General features: G+C 43.3%; 1 protein-coding gene across 1 annotated transcript in view; it reads left to right on the top strand.

The window, feature by feature from the left end:
* Positions 1–1,904: 1,904 nt before the first annotated feature.
* LOC311114667 (proprotein convertase subtilisin/kexin type 6-like) overlaps positions 1,905–23,573 on the top strand; it is a gene marked incomplete at its 5' end in the record, with an annotated part of 39,642 nt that continues 17,973 nt past the window's right edge. Inside the window, 5 exons of the mRNA XM_084189907.1 lie at positions 1,905–2,077; positions 5,417–5,629; positions 9,824–9,924; positions 11,332–11,435; positions 12,225–12,342. Coding sequence (XP_084046033.1) covers positions 1,905–2,077; positions 5,417–5,629; positions 9,824–9,924; positions 11,332–11,435; positions 12,225–12,342 — 709 coding nt within the window. The remainder of the gene's footprint in view (positions 2,078–5,416; positions 5,630–9,823; positions 9,925–11,331; positions 11,436–12,224; positions 12,343–23,573) is intronic.

The raw sequence follows: 23,573 nt of genomic DNA, 5'->3' as shown, positions 1-23,573 counted from the left end.
ACCATAGAAACCGAACCACACACACACACACACACACACACACACACACACACACACACACACACAGTCTTGTATAACTAACACACAATTCAGTACTATTCAAAATCCTATTTTCCCTAACCTTAACCCCAAAACCTAACCTTAACCCTAACCCTAGCTCCTAACCCTAAACCTAATTCTAACATTAACCCTAAACCCCCTAGAAATAGCATTTGACCTTGTGGGGACTAACAAAATGTCCCCAGTTGGTCAAATTTTAGACTTCTGAACCCCACAAGTATAGTTAAACACATACGCACACACACACACACACACACACACACACACACACACACACACACACACACACACACACACACACACACACACACACACACACACACACACACACAAAAGCACTATCACAAAGGCAGAACTGTTGGTTCAATACTGCCAGAAGTTTGTTTTTGGCCTTACAGAAAAAACACGATTTCACATGTGAAAACGTGTTTTTGGAACACTTCACATCCGATCACATGATAAATTAATGTGGTTTTACCGTAATGGTGTTGCTGCATGTACTTTCTATTAGATACATTAATGTCACTCTGTATTCCAGTTTAATTGCTCGTTAGCACATTGGTGTTCTTAACAGCTGTTACCAGGAATAGAAGGGAATGTCTTGGGCACCTGCGGGCCTCTAAATAACTAAAATAAAAATTCATTGGAACAGATTTATATAGTAATTAGTTTGACGCTCAGAACTTCCTCAATAACTTTTCTCTCTCTCTCTCTCTCTCTCTCTCTGTCTCTCTCTCTCTCTCTCTCTCTCTCTCTCTCTCTCTCTCTCTCTCTCTCTCTCTCTCTCTCTCTCTCTCTCTCCCCTTTGGGAAAATACTGTTCATTTTGAAATGAGGAGCGGGGTGGATGGAGGAGTGAACTCAATGGAGGGGTGGAGTAGAGATGGAGGGATGGAGGGGAAAGGGGGAGAGAGAGTATTGCGGGTGCAGAGGGGGCAGAGGGTACAGCAAGTAGAGATCTGTCCCTGTAACCCAAACACACACTCATGCATATGTGCGCACACACACACAGTCTTTTTCACACACCCTCTCGCCAGCTGTGTTGTGTATATATATGTGTTTAGAGTGTTGTAAGATAAAGCAGAAGACACAAACCAAACAAAAGAGTGAAACTGTGTCTTTGTGCCTCATTAAAGGGAATAAATGTGTTGGCATACAGTAGTTTCACATTGGTTACACTTCTCTCCGAGTGCTCAGCGGTCGCCTAGCTGGAAACAAAGGCTTCTGATTATAATGATGCCACCTTAATTATAATGATGCTACCAGAGTGTGATCTTAATTCTGCCCTCAAACCCTTTGGCCCTGTTTCTAGAAAGCGCCATCGTTCGTTGTTTCGTTAGTTTGTTAGTTTGTTAGTTTTTTTTTTTGGTTAGTTGGTTGGTTGGTTGGTTGGTTCCTTCCTTCCTTCCTTCCTTCCTTCCTTCCTTCCTTCCTTCCTTCCTTCCTTCCTTCCTTCCTTCCTTCCTTCCTTCCTTCCTTCCTTCCTTGGTGTAATCACTGACCTGACTAATCGTTATCAAAGCTATGCAAAACTATCCTTGCTCTCAACTATCCAACATGTGGATTTTGTGGGGACCCAAGGTAGACTAGCTGTTGCTGAAGCAGAACACACAAACAAAACAAATATGCTGACTATATCTTTTAACAGGCAAGTCACCTTTGGACGCAAACATCTGCTAAATGACGATCTATTTGTTATTGTAAAACACTTTGTGACAAACATTTTTTTAAGGTGCCTTATAAATGCATTTGATTGGTTGATTGATTGATTAATTGGTCGATTGATTTAGTGATTGATTGATTGGTTGATTGATTTATTGCTATTGGTTGTGTATCTGTGAGCAGGTATCCGTATGCTGGATGGTGATGTGACAGATGTAGTAGAGGCTAAGTCCCTTGGGATCAGACCGGACTACATAGACATCTACAGCGCCAGCTGGGGACCTGACGACGATGGAAAGACTGTGGACGGACCAGGGCCTCTGGCCAAACAAGCCTTCGAGATGGGCATTAAAAAGGTAAATGATGGTCATGATAATGATGGTCTATAACCACGTTTCCATACACAGTTTTGATGCGAGTAAAGTCATATCATATAATAAAAAAATGATTTTACGACAGCTGTGATGGAAACAGGAAGTTTCGGTACAATTTTATAAATGCCGACAGATAATTTGTTCGTTCGACATGGTGGGATGTTTTTGTGCAGGTAAAATTCATTTTGCGAGAAATGGTGGTGGAAACGCTTTAATGCGCAAATATTGATATACTATAATAACCATCATATCGAAGTAAATTTGGGAGTCACGCGATGATATGGTGTGTGGTCCTCCCACTACGACTCGGGAAACCATGTAGTTTATTAGGCTACAGATGAAATAAGTTATGATTAACTTCACAGGGTGGTGATGAGCTTGATGCTTCTTTCCAATAAATATCGAGGGTCTTATTCTGGTGACATGATGATCGATGCTTGACTGCCGTTTGACAAATTAAAATATTCTCGCTCTTATCCATAATCTTATCACGTAGACTAGCCTACCCGCACTGTATCTGTGAGCTGTTGGCTAGAGCGCACGTGCCAACACCAGAGTAGGCACATTTGCAAAACTATCCGTAGAGTTGAAAATGCAATGGAAACACATTGAACTTTCGATTTTTATCGGGTACCTGAAAACATAAGCAAAAAGTAAATGTTGCGCGCACTACCTTATCACGCACCGATTTTTTGTGGAAACACGCCACTGGTGGGAAAATGCGCATATTTTCTTTATGTGGACCTAGCTAATGGCACCCTGTTTATTGCCCAATGTAGTGCACTACTTCGATTACACCCCGTTCCCTGGCCCATATAGTGCACTACTGTTGACCCCCTTTGACCCATATAGTGCACTACTTTTGACCAAGCGTTCGATCAAATGAAACCCAATTGTAGTGCACTACTTTCTTACAGGAGTGTTTCAATGACACGCTCCATTCCCATGTAGTGCACTACTCCTGACCAGAGGAACTTTTGACCAGAAAACGTAACGAATATCAGCCTTTGAGTTACTTGATTTGCCCAAAATAACTTTTGAAATCAATGTACATACAGTGGGGGGAAAAAGTATTTAGTCAGCCACCAATTGTGCAAGTTCTCCCACTTAAAAATATGAGAGAGGCCTGTAATTTTCGTCATAGGTACACGTCAACTATGACAGACAAAATGAGAAAAAAAAATCCAGAAAATCACATTGTAGGATCTTTAATGAATGTATTTGCAAATTATGGTGGAAAATAAGTATTTGGTCAATAACAAAAGTTTCTCAATACTTTGTTATATACCCTTTGTTGGCAATGACACAGGTCAAACGTTTTCTGTAAGTCTTCACAAGGTTTTCACACACTGTTGCTGGTATTTTGGCCCATTCCTCCATGCAGATCTCCTCTAGAGCAGTGATGTTTTGGGGCTGTCGCTGGGCAACACGGACTTTCAACTCCCTCCAAAGATTTTCTATGGGGTTGAGATCTGGAGACTGGCTAGGCCACTCCAGGACCTTGAAATGCTTCTTACGAAGCCACTCCTTCATTGCCCGGGCGGTGTGTTTGGGATCATTGTCATGCTGAAAGACCCAGCCACGTTTCATCTTCAATGCCCTTGCTGATGGAAGGAGGTTTTCACTCAAAATCTCACGATACATGGCACCATTCATTCTTTCCTTTACACGGATCAGTCGTCCTGGTCCCTTTGCAGAAAAACAGCCCCAAAGCATGATGTTTCCACCCCCATGCTTCACAGTAGGTATGGTGTTCTTTGGATGCAACTCAGCATTCTTTGTCCTCCAAACACGACGAGTTGAGTTTTTACCAAAAAGTTCTATTTTGGTTTCATATGACCATATGACATTCTCCCAATCCTCTTCTGGATCATCCAAATGCACTCTAGCAAACTTCAGACGGGCCTGGACATGTACTGGCTTAAGCAGGGGGACACGTCTGGCACTGCAGGATTTGAGTCCCTGGCGGCGTAGTGTGTTGCTGATGGTAGGCTTTGTTACTTTGGTCCCAGCTCTCTGCAGGTTATTCACTAGGTCCCCCTGTGTGGTTCTGGGATTTTTGCTCACCATTCTTGTGATCATTTTGACCCCACAGGGTGAGATCTTGCGTGGAGCCCCAGATCGAGGGAGATTATCAGTGGTCTTGTATGTCTTCCATTTCCTAATAATTGCTCCCACAGTTGATTTCTTCAAACCAAGCTGCTTACCTATTGCAGATTCAGTCTTCCCAGCCTGGTGCAGGTCTACAATTTTGTTTCTGGTGTCCTTTGACAGCTCTTTGGTCTTGGCCATAGTGGAGTTTGGAGTGTGACTGTTTGAGGTTGTGGACAGGTGTCTTTTATACTGATAACAAGTTCAAACAGGTGCCATTAATACAGGTAACGGTTGGAGGACAGAGGAGCCTCTTAAAGAAGAAGTTACAGGTCTGTGAGAGCCAGAAATCTTGCTTGTTTGTAGGTGACCAAATACTTATTTTCCACCATAATTTGCAAATAAATTCATTAAAAATCCTACAATGTGATTTTCTGGATTTTTTTTCTCTCAATTTGTCTGTCATAGTTGACGTGTACCTATGATGAAAATTACAGGCCTCTCTCATCTTTTTAAGTGGGAGAACTTGCACAATTGGTGGCTGACTAAATACTTTTTTCCCCCACTGTAACTGCATCACTCATATTAGATTAGACAGTAACAGGATCTCAATATGAGGCACTTGATTTCAAAAGGTCTTTTGGAGCAAATCAATCTACTTAACCGAGTCACTCAAATGAAACGAATAAGGAAATGCAATTTCACTTATTGTTTAGCGCCCCCAGAAGTACCAAGTGAAGTGGTCCTTATTGCTGTGTGGTATTGAACTGGGCCTCAACTCTGTTGCATAATGGATTGCATTTGTATTGATTCAGTGGAGCACTCAGAGCACATTACATTACAAAAAGGTTTTTTTTTAGATATACGAAGCCCATCTATAATGAAGGAGTAAGTTTTAACGAGAAATACATATTTTTCAAATCAACTTTCATTGTCTACTGATATCCTTTTCACACTATCGTGCCGACCCGAACCAAACTGTGCTGGCTCAGATATTTTATTTTCAAGTTGTCTTTTTCAACAACTATGGTGGATGCATAACCCAGCTTGATTTGGCTCTTCTCGGTTCGGCTCAGTTGTTCACATCTGTCCTCTCTCCCACTCAAACAGTGCCGGAAGGGTCTGGGCTCAATCTTTGTTCACATCTGTCCCTCTCTCCCACTCAAACAGGGCCGTCAGGGTCTGGGATCCATCTTTGTTCACATCTGTCTCTCTCTCCCACTCAAACAGGGCCGGAAGGGTCTGGGATCCATCTTTGTTTGGGCGTCGGGGAACGGAGGTCGCCAGGGTGACCACTGTTCGTGTGACGGCTACACCAACAGCATCTACACCATCTCCATCTCCAGCACCACAGAGAACGGCAACAAGCCCTGGTACCTGGAGGTCTGCTCCTCTACACTGGCCACCACCTACAGCAGCGGGGAGTTCTATGACAGGAAGATAGTAAGTGTGTGCGTGCATGTGTGTGGGGGGGAGGGATTGTGTGTGTGTGTGTGTGTGTGTGTATATGATTGACTGCACGCAAGCGCTAGTACTTGGAGGTCTGCTCTTCATGGCAAGTGGCAAGTATTACAACAGGAAAATAGTTGAGTTTTGAGTGTTGATGTTTAAATCAAGTGTGCCTTTGCCTGCTTTCCTATGGAAGGAAAGCTGTTTAGTTGCAGGGTTACAAACCATAAAAGCCAAGGAACGCTAGTACACTTTATTATGGCATTCTTCATTCTGTCAAATTGACATTTACATCTAAGCAGATTAACATTCATAATGCTTTTAATACAGTTCTGTGGCCTGACTCAAACACATGCACACACACTCTCACTCTCTTTCAGAAACATGCTATCATTCATTCTGGCATTCATAAACACACACACACACCACCATCCCCCATATAATGTTTTTGATGTCCTCTGGGATAAGGGAATGGTGTAGCGTTGCCAAAGCACAGACATGCCACATCCATCAACTACACACTGTTTTTCCCCCAACAACACAGAGATGGCCTCCCCTTACTGGAATTATGACAGCATCAACAACTTGGACACAGCTCAAATGTGCTGTTTGTGTTGCTCTTTTTAACAAATATCCACCATCCATTTTAATGAGGAAAGGTTGCTACTGAACAATGCTAATATTTAGCCAGGTTTGTGCTTGTGAGAGGAGAGGCATTTGTGATAAGAACGTATTCACACCCCTTGACTTTTTCCACATTTTGTTGTGTTACAGCCTGAATTTAAAATGGATTACATTGATAGTTTGTGTCACTGGCCTACACACAATACCTGATAATGTCAAAGTGAAATTACATTTTTTTGAATTTTTTACAAATGTATTAAAAATGAAAAGCTGAAATGTCTTGAGTCAATAAGTATTCAAACCATTTGTTATGCAAGCCTAAATAAATTTAGGAGTAAAAATGTGCTTAACAAGTCACATAATAAGTTGCATGGACTAACTCTGTGTGCAATAATAGTGTTTAACATGATTTTGAATGACTACCACATCTCAGTATCACACACATACAATTATCTGTAAGGTCCCTCAGTCAAGCAGTGAATTTCAAACACAGATTCAACCAGAAAGACCAGGGAGGTTTTTCAATGCCTCGCAAAGAAGGGTACTTATTGGTAGATGAGTAAAAAAAAGCAGACATTGAATAGCTCTTTGAGCATGCTGAAGTTATTAATTACACGTTGGATGGTGCATCAATACACCCAGTCACTACAAAGATACAGGCATCATTCAGTTGCCAGAGAGGAAGGAAACTGCTCAGGGATTTCACCATGAGGCTAATGGTGACTTTAAAACGGTTACAGAGTTTAATGGCTGGGATAGGAGAAAACTGAGGATGGATCAACAACATTGTAGTTACTCCACAATACTAACCTAAATGACAGAGTGAAAAGAAGGAAGCCTGTACAGAATAAAAATATTCCAAAACATGCATCCTGTTTGCAATAAGGCACTTAAGTAAAACTGCCAACAAATTGGCAAAGAAATTAAATTTAGGACCTGAATACAAATCGTTATGTTTGGGGCAAATCCAACACACATCACTGAGTACAACTCTTCATATTTTCAAGCATGGTGGTGGCTGCATCATGTTATGGGTATGCTTGTCATCCTCAAGGACTAGGGAGTTTTATAGGATAAAAATAAACGGAAAAGAGCTAAGCACAGGCAAAATCGTAGAGGAAAACCTTGTTCAGTCTGCTTTCCAACAGACACTTGGAGACAAACTCAACTTTTAGCAGGACAATAACCTAAAACACAAGGACAAATATACACTGGAGTTGCTTACCAAGATGACATTGAATGTTCCTGAGTGGCCTAGTTACAGTTTTGACTTAAATCGGTTTGAAAATCTAGAGCAAAAACCAAGCCTGACGTCGAAGGAATTGTCCATAGAGCTCAGAGACAGGATTATATCAAAGCACAGATTTGGAGAAGGGTACCAAAAAATGTCTGCAGCATTGAAGGTCCCCAAGAACACAGCGGCCTCCATCATTCTTAAATGGAAGAAATCTGGAACCACCAAGTCTCTTCCTAGAGCTGGCTGCCAGGCCAAACTGAGCAATTGGGGGAGAAGGGCCTTGGTCAGGGAGGTTACCAAGAACCCGACAGAACTCCAGAGTTCTTCTGTGGAGATTGGAGAACCTTCCAGAAGGACAACCATCTCTGTAGCACTCCACCAATTAGGCTTTTATGGTAGAGTGGCCAGATGGAAGTCACTCCTTAGTAAAAGTCACATGACAGCCCGCTGGGAGTTTGCAAAAAGGCACCTAATGGACTCTCAGACCATGAGAAACAAGATTCTCTGGTCTGATGAAACCAAGATTGAACTCTTTGCCTGAATGCCAAGCGTCATGTCTGAAGGAAACCTGGCACCATCCCTACGGTGAAGCATGCTGGTGGCAGCATCATGCTGTGGGGATGTCTTTCAGTGGCAGGAACTGGGAGACTAGTCAGGATCAAGGGAGAGATGAACGGAGCAAAGTACAGAGAGATCCTTGTTGAACACCTGCTCCAAAGCGTTCAGGACCTCAGACTGGGGCGAAGGCTCCTAATGTCCTTGAGTGGCCCAGCCAGAGCCCGGACTTGAATCCGATCGAACATCTCTGGAAAGACCTGAAAATAACTGTGCAGCGACGCTCCCCGTCCAACCTTACAGAGCTTGAGAGGATCTGCAGAGAAGAATGGGAGAAACTCCCGAAATACAGGCGTGTCTAGCTTGTAGCGTCATACCCAAGAAGGCTTGAGGCTATAATCGCTGCCAAAGGTGCTTCAACAAAGTACTGAGTAAAGGGTCTGAATACTTACGTAAATGTGATATTTCCGTTTTTTGTATTTTAAAAAAATTCGCTTTGTCATTATGGGGTAATTTGTGTAGATTGATGACGATTTTATTTTATTTAATCAATTTTAGAATAAGGCTGTAACATAACAAAATGTGGAAAAAGTGAAGGGGTCTGAATACTTTCCGAATGCACTGTACATAGCCATTACCACTAACTGCTAACATAAGCATTTTCTAACAAACCTATGACAGTCAATGTATCCCAAAGTAGAAGTATCCTTTAAAGAGTGCCGCACAACGTGATTAAAAAATAATATTCCAGCTTTAAATTTCAGGTCCAAATCATCTCAAAATGCAAATTTTAGAGGTTGGTAGCATGGGCATAGGTAAACAAAACTAACGGTGTCTTGCAGTTTTTCATTGACTGCTTCCAAGGTAAGGAAACAAAATGTAATATGCAATTTTGTAATTTGGGTGAACTATCCCTTTAAGCCCCTTGTGTGATAACTCGGGGTGGGGTTCTGGCCTCCTGGGCTCAGGGGCTGTATTTGTCAAGCATCTCCAAGTAGCAGTGAGACGCTTGATACAGCCCCTGGGCTGTGGATCCTGTACCTCTCGCTGCCCCCTCCCCTGCCTGTGGTCTAGGCCAACACTGTGGGTGTCCTGGTTAGTTTTACAGGGACCAAATTGAGAATAATATTTACTGAGTTTAGCAGAAGCTGAACCTGTGGCCTCAGCCCAGTGCACATGGTTGGGCAGTGGTGGTATTTGGTATTTATTAGGATCCCCATTAGCCGCTGCAAACGCAGCAGCTACTCTTCCTGGTGGTGGTGGGGTTACCACAAGCAGACCTGCTCTCTGCCCTCCTCCCTTCACCTATCTGTCATGTACTTTAACAAGCCTTGACTGTGCTCCCTGCTCCGGCATCCAGTTAACAGTCAATTGGTCTGTCCTCGCCAGAAGTCCAAAATAGCCTCCAATCACTGCTGTCTCCTTGCCATCATGACTATTGATTTGTGAGAATGTCATATGTGAGTGAGAGTGTAGTGGCAAAGGGAACAAGAAAAGGAAGCCGCTTAAGAGTATTAGGACATAGCCCAAGATTGCTGTATTTAGTCATTATTATGTTATCACTACTGTAAATAACTGTAAATATTACTGTAAATAGAATGTATGAAGTATTACTATAGTCCTGTGTGTCTCGAAAGGTAACTGGTTGTACAGCGCATTGTGTGGCTTAGGAAACACATTTCTGAGTGTCAGTCTTTGCGGCAGAAGAAATGAATCTAAAGAAAGATGATGAATGAATAAGATGTAACGTCTGTCGTTGTCTCTTCTCTCAGGTGACCACAGATCTGCGGCAGCGCTGTACTGACGGCCACACTGGCACCTCTGTGTCGGCTCCCATGGTGGCCGGGGTCATCGCTCTCGCTCTGGAGGCCAAGTCAGTACCCCTCTCTCTCTCTCTCTCTCTCCTCTCCCCCCTCCTCTCCCTCTCCCCCTCATCCCTCTTTTCTTGCTTCTGTCTTCTGTCCATCTGTTTTAATGTATTTCTTTTTCCCACTCCCTTTTTCTTCATCCCTCTTCCTCTCTCTCTCCTTGCTCCTTCTGTCTTCTGTCCATCCGTTTGGATCTTGTTCTCTATCTTTCATTTCTCTCTCTATCTCTTTCTCTTTACTGTATCCCCCTCTTTCTCTCTTTTTAGTCTAACCCTCTCTCCCACTCTCCTTGCTCATTGTCTGTCTATCTGTCTGTCCGTCGGTCTGATTAGACCATTCACTGACATCTGTCCACTGGCTGTCCTGTCAAGGAGGTCCTATCTTGACGTTGCACAGACTCTGGAGTCTCAACATAGTGGCTTTTTCCCCATAACAGGTTCATTACTGTGGAAGGACATTCCTTTTTAGGGGGCACATTCTTTTAGGAGAATGGTTCATGGGATGTTTTGGCACGCACGCCAAACGCACGCATCACGCACACACATTTGAACTGAGGAAAACAGGTAGTAGCAGGGGTGATTTGTGTTCAGATCTTCAGCAGCTCTGCACCTGTAGATCAGGGACTATTAGACTATTCCTACATCTGTAGATAACAGAGAATAATTTAAGATAAGAATAGATAGAATACTAACAAGATGTGTTAATGACGTTCTATCTTATCTTGTTACTGCTATTACTGGGTCATGAAGCTCATAGTTGTCCCCTAGAGAGCGGGAGTAGCCCTGGATATATAGACTATGTGCTTAGTAAACAATTATAAACTGGGTGGTTCGAGCCCTGAATGCTGATTGGCTGACAACCGTGGTATATCGTATACCACGGGTATGCCAAAACATTTATTTTTACTGCTCTAATTACGTGCTTAATACACGACTAGACAATGATACACAATGATACGACTGCAGAATGGGGTACATTGAATTTGATCACTCTACATCAGATTTTAGTGAGCAAATTTATCTTCAAAATGATTTAAATGAAGTAAAACGTCAGGCTATTTGTAAGTGAATTGTGAGGGACATGACTTGTGCAAATACGTTTGACTGTTTTCTATAGTTTACTTCTTTTGGCCATACTGTATAAAGAGAAAAATGGGGGAAAAAGCTGTAATTTCCGACTGCCTTCTTTGCCATTTCCTTAAGACCTGGGCACAAACCCCATGCTAAATCAAAACTTTTGTATTTCATGGTATTTGACACATGTGTCTGGGTCTAGTTCATTAGGGCACGCAACAACAAAAATACACTTTGCAATGGAAAACGAATGTCCAGGTAGCCCCTGCCTGTTTCAGTCTATTTTCCCCCCGTTTGGTGCCTAATGAACACAACCATTATTTATTTCTGTTGTTCCAGCCCATTGGTCAGCTGGAGAGATGTCCAGCACCTGCTGGTCAAGACGTCCAGGCCTGTCCACCTGAAGGCCAACGACTGGAAGACCAACGCAGCCGGACACAGAGGTAGCTACTGTACATTGAACTCCTCCTGTACCAGCATTCAGAGATCCCCCAGCATTCAGAGATCCCCCAGCATTCAGAGATCCCCCAGCATTCAGAGATCCCCCCAGCATTCAGAGATCCCCCCAGCATTCAGAGATCCCCCCAGCATTCAGAGATCCCCCAGCCTTCAGAGATCCCCCAGCCTTCAGATATCCCCCAGCCATTGCACATATTTGTTCTGTTCCAGTTGGTTTATGATTTCCAATTAATTGCTTGCCTTTCGACTCACAAGGCACACTGTAGGGCTGTGTGTGTGTGTGTGTGTGTGTGTGTGTGTGTGTGTGTGTGTGTGTGTGGGGTGTGTGTGTTTGAGTGTGTGTGCATGCATGTGTGTGCTTGATTAGGGCTGGTCCCTCTCTTATCGCTTCACCTGGAGAGGAAGGTGTAACATTTTAACTGTTTCTCATAAATCCACCATCAGCTAAGTAGTAGTTACACCAGTTCAAGAAAGATAGAATATAATAATTTAGGTGAGCTTTCTCTTTAGAAGCTTCACTCATCCATTTAGACACAGGTCCAACTCCTCCTCCTCTCGCTCTCTCTCGCTCTCTCTCTCTCTCTCTCTCTACCCCTCCTTCCTTCTCTCTCTCGCTCTCTCTCTCTCTCTCTCTCTCTCTCTACCCCTCCTTCCTTCCCTCTCTCTCTCTCTCGCTCGCTCTCTCTCTCTACCCCTCCTTCCTTCTCTCTCTCTCTCTCTCTCTCTCTCTCTCTCTCTCTCTCTCTCTCTCTCTCTCTCTCTCTCTCTCTCAGTGAGTCACCTATATGGCTTTGGGCTGGTGGATGCGGAGGGTATGGTGGTGGAGGCTAAGAAGTGGAGGAGTGTTCCTACCCAGCACACCTGTACTAGGATGTCTGAACGACGTACCAGGTGAGGAGAGTAACGCCCTACCGGATATGTGGTTCACTTTGTGCCAAGCCAACATGTAACGTTTGGAAAACATTCAAAAAACGTTTAAAAAAAACTTTCAAATACTCATTCAGGAGGGCTGTGGCATATTTGGTGAAACATTCAGACTGTTGCAGATAGAATTGTAACGAGTATAGCTCACACAATTCCTTGTTCTACTGGACAGACAAACTCACACATGAACACACACACACCTGTCCTCCTCCCTCGCATAACCACTAGTGTTATACTCTAGCTGTAATAAACTAGAATATGTGAAAACAGGGATCTGATGATGACAATACTTTGCAATTAAAAGCATTTATTTTCATCAGGAGGATATTGTCAGTAATTGGAGCATGGCTACGCATGATGAGCTCATAGCAGGCCGTCTCGCCTTCAAAAAGGTTGAAGCAGCGTAGCGTCTGGGTGTTTATGAAGCACATGGAGGTACTGAGTATTATTATTATTATAAGATAATAAAAACAGAGTCGTTTAATGCCGGATGAACTTGGTTACACCCTAACCTTCATGTAAGGGTTGGTGTGAGGTGTGACCCAGGTGTGATGCAGGATAGACAGTAGGCAGAGATGGTGAAACAAGGATCTTTACTGGTGGTCCCGAAGCCAGGATACAAAACAACGGACTTAACACGATAAAAAAAAGGTGGAGCAAATAAGTCTCCAAAAACAGGCTGACAGCCAAAATACGAAATAGTAACTATGACTGAAATAATAGAGAAACAGGGAGAACACTTCTTGAGTACCTGTACATACTTCTCCGATCAGACACTGATTAGTACTGCTGAGCATAGAGAAACTAGCAGAGAAAACTGAGCAAGGGAACACAGGGAAGGGAGGGCATAAATACACAGGTGAACAGGTAGACACAGGTGACACCAATAGGATGATGATTAGTCCAGACTGTAAGTAAGGAGGTGCCTAAGGTTGTCGGAGGATGACACCTAGTGGGTCGCTCCGGAACTGCGACCCCCTCCTGTAACACCTTCAATTAGACGCAAAAAACTCTTTATATTTTCTTTGGGGTGGAAATCATCAGAGTGGATTTAGGGGATTGTGAGGTGTGTGTGCGTGTGTTTATGTATGTGTGTGTGTGAGTGCATTACGTTTCATCCATATTCCCTATATAGTGCATTACGTTTCATCCCTATTCCCTATATAGTGCATTACGTTTCATCCATATTCCCTATATAGTGCACTACGTTTCATCCATATTCCCTGAATAGTGCATTACGTTTGAGCCCTATTCCCTATAGGACATAAAACTGGATCCATCTAGGGTCAGTGACTGCCTGGCCGCCATCCACTTGACTTGAGAGAAACAAAATGGCGGGTTGTTTGTTTATGTAACGATGTGAAGATGTCATTCCATTCCAAACCAGCCAGAGAATGAGAAGTGAAAACTGGCACACCGTCCGGCCAAAAACCCACTCAGACGTTAGTCATAGACACATAGGGAGCTACTTTGCATTTAAAGGGGCAATCAGCAGTTGCTACATCCATGTTTGGACTGATATCTACCCATTGATTCTTGAAGAATATAACGTATAAATGCCTCATGAGCTTAGTTCAACTGTCATCAGAACCCAAAATATAAGTTTGTTTTACTCCAATGTTTGTCAGCAAAGTAAATGTAAACAAACACTATATAGCCTCAAAACATGGTTAAAACGATCATCTTCATATCATGCATGGTCAGTCCTTGCATCCATAGCTCTGTTTATGATTTTAATTCATTACATTTCTCCAGCCCCATCCCTCAGCTTTTTACCAGAAATGTTGTTAGTTTCTACTGCTGATTGCCCCTTTAATGGTTTATTTCAAAAACCACTGGTTTTTACGCTACCAAAAACACTGAGAAATAGGGGAAATATCAAATGCTGTGTTTCTTTTCATTCCCTTATCATAGGAATGACTCCTTCTCTGCCAAGGTTGACAATGGACCGAGCTGAGTCATGTTAGCTATCATTACCATGGTGCTGTTGTGCCTGGCACAAACTGGGGGACATATTTTATGGGTGCACAGGGGAGCTGCTAGGGCACTATGTTCTGGTACTGCAGCTGTGGTGCTAGTGTTCCATTTGAACAGAGAACAGTTTCTCATCATTCTTAGACGTGGCTCCGGAGATACACAGGGATCAGAGAGGAGGATGGCTTGTGTGGGCGTGTGTGTGTGTGTGTGAGTGCCTGCGTGTGTTTGTGCATGGGCCAGAACCTCTCAACTAATTCCTGCCACACAAAACCCATACAGATCCCTGGTTGGTTGCATGTGAGTGAGAACAGCGGATGTGTAAAGCAAGAACTACAATTAACTACGCAAAATGGTGATCCTGTGTAGTTGCATAGCAAAAATACGCAGACGTGTGAACCTCGGCTGTTTTTAACCAGTTAAATATAACTAAATGTAATCTACTTAATCCCCAAAAGTGATTATTTATCATGAGAGGGCCATAAACAATAACTAGTAATGTTGCATACTCAAAGGTTAGAATCTCACCTTTCTGGTAAAAAATTGTTATAAATTGCTGAGGTGTAGTCACTTTTGAGGACACAAGCTGAAGTACACAGTACAAATAAAATACAAATATGAAAATATGAAATATATTATATGATATATTTCCTATTCAACAACACTGTTTGAATAAGGCTTGAAATGAATTATACGCTTTCTAAATATAGCATAATCAAATTATAAAACAACTAACTATAAGATTTCACCTTCTTTATAACTGTAAAATACATATTTGTATGTTTAGTGTTAGAGAAAATGTGCATATTTTCTAAAGGTCTCTCTTGATCAAAACGTCTGCCCCATCGCTGTGAACATCTCACAGAGCTCTAGCATAGCTTCCTGAACTTGATAGGAACTCTCCGTTCATCTCATTCATCTTATTAATAATATTAATCTGGTGCGTCTATGACAAACAGGCAGTGTTTTTTGTTTCAAATCTATGAATTTTTTTAGATTAATGGCTATAAATCTATCTCTGAATGTGCTACCGTGATGAAACCACTCTCTCCTGCTGCGCTACGATGTAACGATTGCAGGCAAGTGCTTTGTCAGTGGCTGTGACGTAGGATTCAGCCAGGAGTTGGACTGTCGGAAGAGTGAATGAAATGGTAGGAGGGACATCCCAGCTTCAATTGGTTTCAGATTTCAAATCCTACGTCACACAGGCTCAGAAAATATACTGCTCTGGCCGTGGGAACAAGGGCGATCTCTCAATGCAAGCCATTTCCATCTATGGTGTGCACAGATCGATTTATAAACGAAAATATCGGTCGGAACCGGTACCAGAACCACATGGGGACTTTAAATCTAAGAGGATTTATTAACTCAACGCAAGAACACCATTTTGTGTAGCTAATTTCTCATGAATGTACGTACGACAGTGGTGGTCGGTGCCGTTTAAGATGAGGACGATTATTTTTTAAATAAGAATGGCCTTATTTCTATTACAGCATATTGAATGTCATTCATATTCCATTCACGCAGTTCAATGTAACATCGATAGGTTTAGGCTACTACATGATACTCAAATTTTCCCTATAACCATCATGAGGTTGCTACAACCTAGGCTATGAATGAAAGTTTACACTGTAGGTGGTAGGTTGAGAGACATTTTAGTAATCAAGGTGACAGACATTGACACATTCAATACTGCCTTGCACACTCTTGCTTGCATCTAGCTGATCTAGGGTGTAATCATTAGTCCAACAGTTGCAAATTAGAGTTTCTATTGGAAAATTCAGGTATGTTTATCCCCATTTTGTTCCGTTTGCTTCCGTTTAAGAAATGTTTTTTAACAGAATTGGCAGAATGAATACACCCCTGATCACACGCAAACACGGTTCACTTTCATAGCAGCCACATACAAACAGCATGATCTCTTTGGTTGTTGTATAATTCCTTCTGGCATCTACGTGCTCTCCTCCTCTCACCTTTTCCCTTCATTTGTGGACTTCAGTGCACAATACATCAGCTGTCTGTGACCAGGCGAAGAAACCTTTCCAAGCCAAACCTTCATATCATAAAAGCTAACCGCTACACACAGCCTACATCGTTGTCACCCTATTAATGTCATAGTCAACATAGCTACTTAAACTAACACGTTAGTAAACCCGCTACAGTCATGCAGTACAGTGTAGAGTCAGCAGCAAGCAGTTTAGCACTTACACCGGCGGGCCCTTGCGGCAATAAATTAATAAAACCTTGGAAGAGTTCCAATGTTGGATAGCCATAGCCAGCAAGCTAACATAGCATCCCTCACTGTTTGAGCCGGGTGTTTGAGTATACTAAACTAGCTAGCTGCATTCGCTAGCTAAGTAAGTGAAAGTGAAAAAAATACAATGAAATATAGCTCTCTCTCTCTCTTGCTTCTCCTTCATTTTTGAAGAAATGAATTTGTTCAAAACTGGTGAACTATTGTCTTTTTCTGTCTTTGAGTCAACTACTCACCACATTTTATGCACTGCAGTGCTAGCTAGCTGTAGCTTATGCTTTCAATACTAGATTCATTCTCTGATCCTTTGATTGGGTGAACAACATGTCAGTTTATGCTGCAAGAGCTCTGATAAGTTGGAGGGTGTCCTCCGGAAGTTGTCATAATTACTGTGTAAGTCTATGGAAGGGGGTGAGAACCACGAGCCACCTAGGTTTTGTATTGAAGTCGATGTACCCAGAGCAGGACAGAAGCTAGCTGTCCTCTGGCTACACCATGGTGCTACCCTACAGAGTGCTGTTGAGCTTACTGTAGACCTTCATTGCAAAACTGTGTGATTAAATCAATGATTTGATGACGTGAATATATTTAGTATAGTTTCATCTAAAAAGGATAACTTATTTAATGTTTCACTATTTTATTTTTATGAAATTCACTGAGGGGGATGGTCCTCCCCTTCCTCCTCTGAGGAGCCTCCACTGATGTATGATATACATTAGGCTTAAGAGGCAGTGGTCAAGCTGCCATAGAGGAAGAAAAACTGCTCAGGGATTCCAAAATGGTTCTTTGGCTGTTCCCATAGGAGAACCCTTTTTGGTTCCCGGTATAACCCTTTTTGGTTTCAGGTAGAACCCTTTTGGGTTCCATGTAGAACCCTCTGTGGAAAGGGTTCTACCTGGAACCCAAAAGGGTTCTACCTGGAGCCAAAATGGTTCTTAAAAGGTTATCCTATGGGGACAGCCGAAGAACCCTCTTATGTTCTAGATAGCACTTTTCTTCGAAGAATGTAGTAAGTCAGTTAGCCAATGATGTGTGACTGTAATACAGTTTCATATTGGCTGCTTTCTATTAATTATGTCACTGCCTGTGTACTTCCCTTAGTAACACAACTCTCCTCTAACACCCCATGCAGTCTATAAAACAGTCAATCTGTCTAATACAGTCGTTTCAGGAAAGAGGAGCTTTTAGGGTAGCAGTATGTTTCACATGTCTGGTTGTCTTTGGTTTGTGAGTGGCCCCAGGCTTGGATAACAGTGATACTGCTTCTGACTCAGTCCTTCACAGAAAAACAGGAAGGAAAGAGAAAACATGACTTTGCTTCGAGGAAACCATATTTGAGAAAAACATTCACCACTTTGCAATGGAAAAACATTGAATAGGTTCAGAGCTTACTTTTTTTCTCCAGGATGCTCAAGGCACTCTTCTTGTTTAGAAAATCATTTTTGAAAGGCTTTAATGTATTATCTTCACATTTCTATAGAAGCTTTCACAGAAAGTTATTCTTGCATTGAAATGCAATACATTTTCTACCTCTTTCTGGGAAATATGCTTCTTTCTTTCTGGCACTGTGCGTCTTTCGCAAAGAATATGAGAAAACCAAACGATTGTTCTCTCATACAGTCGCTCTTAGCCAATAAAAACAGTCCTCAATTAGCTCTAAGAGGTTGAAGGTCAGCCACTCTCTTAAGGCGTCCGCATGCATTACACCCGAAACAGTTCGGAACACTTAGTGCATATATTATGACGACATTTTGTGACGTCTTTGTTTGTTTTGGTCTTCGGCAAGGTCTTTGGCTTGGTCAACAGTAGGGATTCTTCAACGAGAGACAAATCGTTTTCATGCAAACATCTTAGTTAGATGTAAAATTGCGCGACTAAGATCTCCTCTGCAAAATTAATGACAGATTTCTTGAGTTATCTTAGATTAATTTGACTATTTGACTATTAGTTTGTCCATCTTGAGATGTTTGCTATTGCTAGGACTCGTTTTTCAAGTGATAGTCTAATATGGGAGTATGGGAGCACACTCGTTCGGTTGGCCTAGCGGGTTGGCCTAGCGGGTTGGGCCTAGCGGGTTGGGCCTAGCGGGTTGGGCCTCGCGGGTTGGCCTAGCGGGTTGGGCCTAGCGGGTTGGGCCTAGCGGGTTGGGCCTCGCGGGTTGGCCTAGCGGGTTGGGCCTAGCGGGTTGGGCCTCGCGGGTTGGCCTAGCGGGTTGGGCCTAGCGGGTTGGGCCTAGCGGGTTGGGCCTAGCGGGTTGGGCCTAGCTAGGCGCCAGCCGAACCGAAGCATGAATATAGAGAAAATATTAGGGTAAGGTGGAGCTATTACCATATTGGTCATACGTATTGCCAGGAATTGTTCCTGACCACATGAATTATTTACACCTATCAGTTCCTTTCAGATCTACACAAGTGCCTATAGACCCTAGTGCAGGGGTCTCCAACCCTGTTCCTGTAGAGCTACCCTCCTGTAGGTTTTAACTCCAACCCTGTTCCTGTAGAGCTACCCTCCTGTAGGTTTTAACTCCAACCCTGTTCCTGTAGCGCTACCCTCCTGTAGGTTTTAACTCCAACCCTGTTCCTGTAGAGCTACCATCCCGTAGGTTTTCACAATAACTGTAACGAGATATCTTCAACTCAACCCTAACAAAGCTTTCTGAAAATGTCCCTCTCTAAAAACATCTCACTCAATATGAGTTGGGTATTCTGTGCACGTGTGCATGTCAGTCCGCTAAACCAAAATCAACTTAGATCTTCCATTATTTACTGTACTACTACCCTGACTGCCTGTGAGTGGTTTTGCCCGACTCAGCGATCCAAATGTCATCACCTCATTTGACTCCCTTGGATAGGAGCTGGAGCCTCCTGATAATAGAAGTCAAATGTCTAATGAGGAATAAGGATTTGATTATGTACAGTAGCACGTCCATCAAAGGCCGTGTTCCTGCCACAGATTCTTAACACAGGGTGCATCCCAAATGGCAGCCTATTCACTATATAGTGCACTACTTTTGACCAGGGCCCAAAGGGTGCCATTTTGGGATGCAACCATAGTCAAGTATAGTAGCACTGGAGGGCATTGAGGACTGTTGTTTGCAACGTGACACTCTGCTTTGATTATTGATCGGTGACAACGTGTCCTTCAGTGTGATGTGGCACACTCTGTCACACACACACATGCATGCAAACACATGCAAACACACACTCTCGCCTTCTCTCTCTTTCTCCTTCTCTCTCTCTCTCTCTCTCTCTCTCTCTCTCTCTCTCTCTCTCTCTCTCTCTCTCTCTCTCTCTCTCTCTCTCTCTCTCTCTCTCTCTCTCTCTCTCTCTCTTGCTCTCTCTCTCACACACACACACACACAAACACACACTCTTTCTCTCTCACTTACTCACCCACACACACGCATGCACAAACACACATACTGTTGGTCTTCAGTTGGATTTTGGACGAGATGTGTCCCGTTATGCCTGGCGATAACCAAACACTGCATTCCACAGTAAGAACATCATACCAAAGGTCAAGCATGGTGGTGGTGTGATGGTTTGGGGATTCTTTGCTGCCTCAGGACCTGGACGACTTGCCTTAGTAGAAGGAACCATGAATTCTGCTCTGTATCAGAGAATTCTACAGGAGAATGTCAGACCATCCGTCTGTGAGCTGAAGCTGAAGCGCAGCTAGGTCATGCAGCAAGACAATGATCCAAAACACACAATCAAGTCTACATGAAAATTGCTAAAAAGCAACAAATTGGAAGTTTTGGAATGGCCTAGTCCAGACCTAATCCCAATTGAGATGTTGTGGCAGGACTTGAAATGAGCAGTTCATGCTTAAAAACACACACGTCACTGAGTTAAAGCAGTTCTGCATGGAAGAGTGGGCCAAAATTCCTCCACAGCGACGTGAGAGACTGATCAACAACTACAGGAAGCATTTGGTTGGAGTCATTGCAGCTAAAGGTGGCACAACCAGTTATTGAGTGTAAGGGGGCAATTACTTTTTCACACAGGGGAATTGGGTGTTGCATAACTTTGTTTATGAAATAAATGAAATAATGTTGTGTTATTTGTTCACTTATGTTCCCTTTATCTAATATTAGGTTTTGGTTGAAGATCTGATAACATTCAGTATCACAAATATGCAAACGAAGAGAAAATTAGAAAGGGGGCAAATACTTTTTCATAGCACTGTAGTTCTGTGTTGTCCAAATCAGAGTCATTGACTTGCCATCTGTGGGTCATAAACAAAGCAACTGTGATTCAATGGCTTTAAACTGATTAATGTGTTCATAGATCAGTGGAAATATAACTGTTATTACGTGTTGCCTATGAAAACAGATGAATAAGCCTGTGGCATTGTGTTGCAGCCAAACCCACATTCAAATGTGAACACAGTTTGTTGCTAGGATCTTGCTTTGAATATGTGCCCACCAGAGGCTGTGAGTGAAGATCAGTTGGGAAAAAGAGAAACCAGAGCCTGAACATGCATTTACAGCTTTATAATGCTCACTGTAAAGGGGTTAACATGAATTTGACAGTAGCTTACAGGCAGCTCAGTGGCCAGTAGAATTATGTATTTCATATTACAGTACACCTGCTGTAATATGAATATGGTATCAAAGCAAGTACTGTGTAATGACACACAGTACAATACAATAAAATTGACTGTATTTTGCTGTAAAAAAGTAAATACTAGTGTAATCGAAAATAATGAATGAATACATGAATTAATGACATTTCATTAATGGGAGGGGTTCATATTTCACAATATTTTACTGGAATTACATGGGATTGGTGCAAGCAGTTTGGCTGCTAAGTGTTTCCACATTACAGCATACAGTATCAATGAATATTTGGTGTTTTATATCACTTGCACTTCTAGAGGCCTTAACAAAGGCTTCCAAACTGGCAGCGACTACAGGGCAAAACAAACCAAAAGGACATGGCAAAATGCTCGACCATTTAAGGTTTAAAGAGCAGAAGTAAAATAAAATAACAGTAGGGAGGCTATATACAGGGGGGTACCGGTGCAGAGTCAATGTGCGGGGGTACCAGCTAGTTGAGGTAGTTGAGGTAATATGTACATGTGGGTAGAGTTAAAGTGACTATGCATAAATAATTAACAGAGTAGCAGCAGCATAAAAAGATGGGGTGGGGGGGCAGTGCAAATAGTCCAGGTAGCCATGATTAGCTGTTCAGGAGTCTTATGGCTTGGGGCTAGAAACTGTTGAGAAGCCTTTTGGACCTAGACTTGGTGCTCCGGTACCGCTTGCCGTGCGGTAGCAGAGAGAACAGTCTATGAATAGGGTGGCTGGAGTCTTTGACAATTTTGAGGGCCTTCCTCTGACACCGCCTGGTATAGAGGTCCTGGATGGCAGGAAGCTTGGCCCCAGTGATGTACTGGGCCGTACGCACTACCCTCTGTAGTGCCTTGCGGTCGGAGGCCGAGCAGTTGCCATACCAGGCGGTGATGCAACCAGTCAGGATGCTCTCGATGGTGCAGCTGTAGAACTTTTTGAGGATCTGAGGACCCATGCCAAATATTTTCAGTCTCCTGAGGGGGAATAGGCTTTGTCGTGCCCTCGTCACGACTGTCTTGGTGTGTTTGGACCATGATAGTTAATTAATTGGTGATGTGGACACCAAGGAACTTCAAGCTCTCAACCTGTTCCACTACAGCCCCGTCGATGAGAATGGGGGCGTGCTCAGTCATCTTTTTTTTCCCTGTAGTCCACAATCATCTCCTTTGTCTTGGTCACGTTGAGGGAGATGTTGTTATCCTGGCACCACACGGCCAGGTCTCTGACCTCCTCCCTATAGGCTGTCTCATCGTTGTCGGTGATCAGGCCTACCACTGTTGTGTCGTCGGCAAACTTAATGATGGTGTTGGAATCGTGCCTGGCCATGCAGTCATGGGTGAACAGGGAGTACAGGAGGGGACTGTGCACGCACCCCTGAGGGGCCCCCGTGTTGAGGATCAGCGTGGTAGATGTGTTGTTACCTACCCTTACCACCTGGGGGTGGCCCGTCAGGAAGTCCAGGATCCAGTTGCAGAGGGAGGTGTTTAGTCCCAGGATCCTTAGCTTAGTGATGAGCTTTGAGGGCACTATGGTGTTGAACGCTGAGCTGTAGTCAATGAATAGCATTCTCACGTAGGTGTTCCTCTTGTCCAGGTGGGAAAGGGCAGTGTGGAGCGCAATAGAGATTGCATCATCTGTGGATCTGTTGGGGCGGTATGCAAATTGGAGTGGGTCTAGGGTTTCTGGGATTATGGTGTTGATGTGAGCCATGACCAGCCTTTCAAAGCACTTCATGGCTACAGACGTCAGTGCTATGGGTCGGTAGTCATTTAGGCAGGTTATCTTAGTGTCCTTGGGCATGGGGACTATGGTGGTCTGCTTGAAACGTGTTGGTATTACAGACTCAGTCAGGGACATGAAAATGTCAGTTGGTCAGCACATGCTTGGAGTACACATCCTGGTAATCCGTCTGGCCCTGTGGCCTTGTGAATGTTGACCTGCTTAAAAGTCTTACTCACATCGGCTACGGAGAGCGTGATCACATAGTCATCCGGAACAGCTGGTGCTCTCATGCATGCTTCAGTGTTGCTTGCATCGAAGCGAGCATAGAAGTGGTTTAGCTCGTCTGGTAGGCTTGTGTCACTAGGCAGCTCGCGGCTGTGCTTCCCTTTGTAGTCTGTAATAGTTTTCAAGCCCTGCCACATCCGACGAGCATCACAGCCGGTGTAGTACGATTCAATCTTAGTCCTGTATTGACTCTTTGCCTGTTTGATGGTTCGTCGGAGGGCATATCGGGATTTCTTATAAGTGTCCGGGTTAGAGTTCCGCTCCTTGAAAGCGGCAGCTCTACCCTTTAGCTCAGTGCGGATGTTGCCTGTAATCCATGGCTTCTGGTTGGGGTATGTACGTACGGTCACTGTGGGGACGACGTCATCGATGCACTTATTGATGAAG

This window comes from Coregonus lavaretus (genome assembly GCF_964263955.1).
Source record: "Coregonus lavaretus genome assembly, contig: HAP1_SCAFFOLD_2713, whole genome shotgun sequence".
NCBI classification, from domain to species: Eukaryota; Metazoa; Chordata; class Actinopteri; order Salmoniformes; family Salmonidae; genus Coregonus; species Coregonus lavaretus.
Note: the sequence above shows the minus strand (reverse complement) of the source record. Positions and strands in the feature narration are given on the sequence as shown.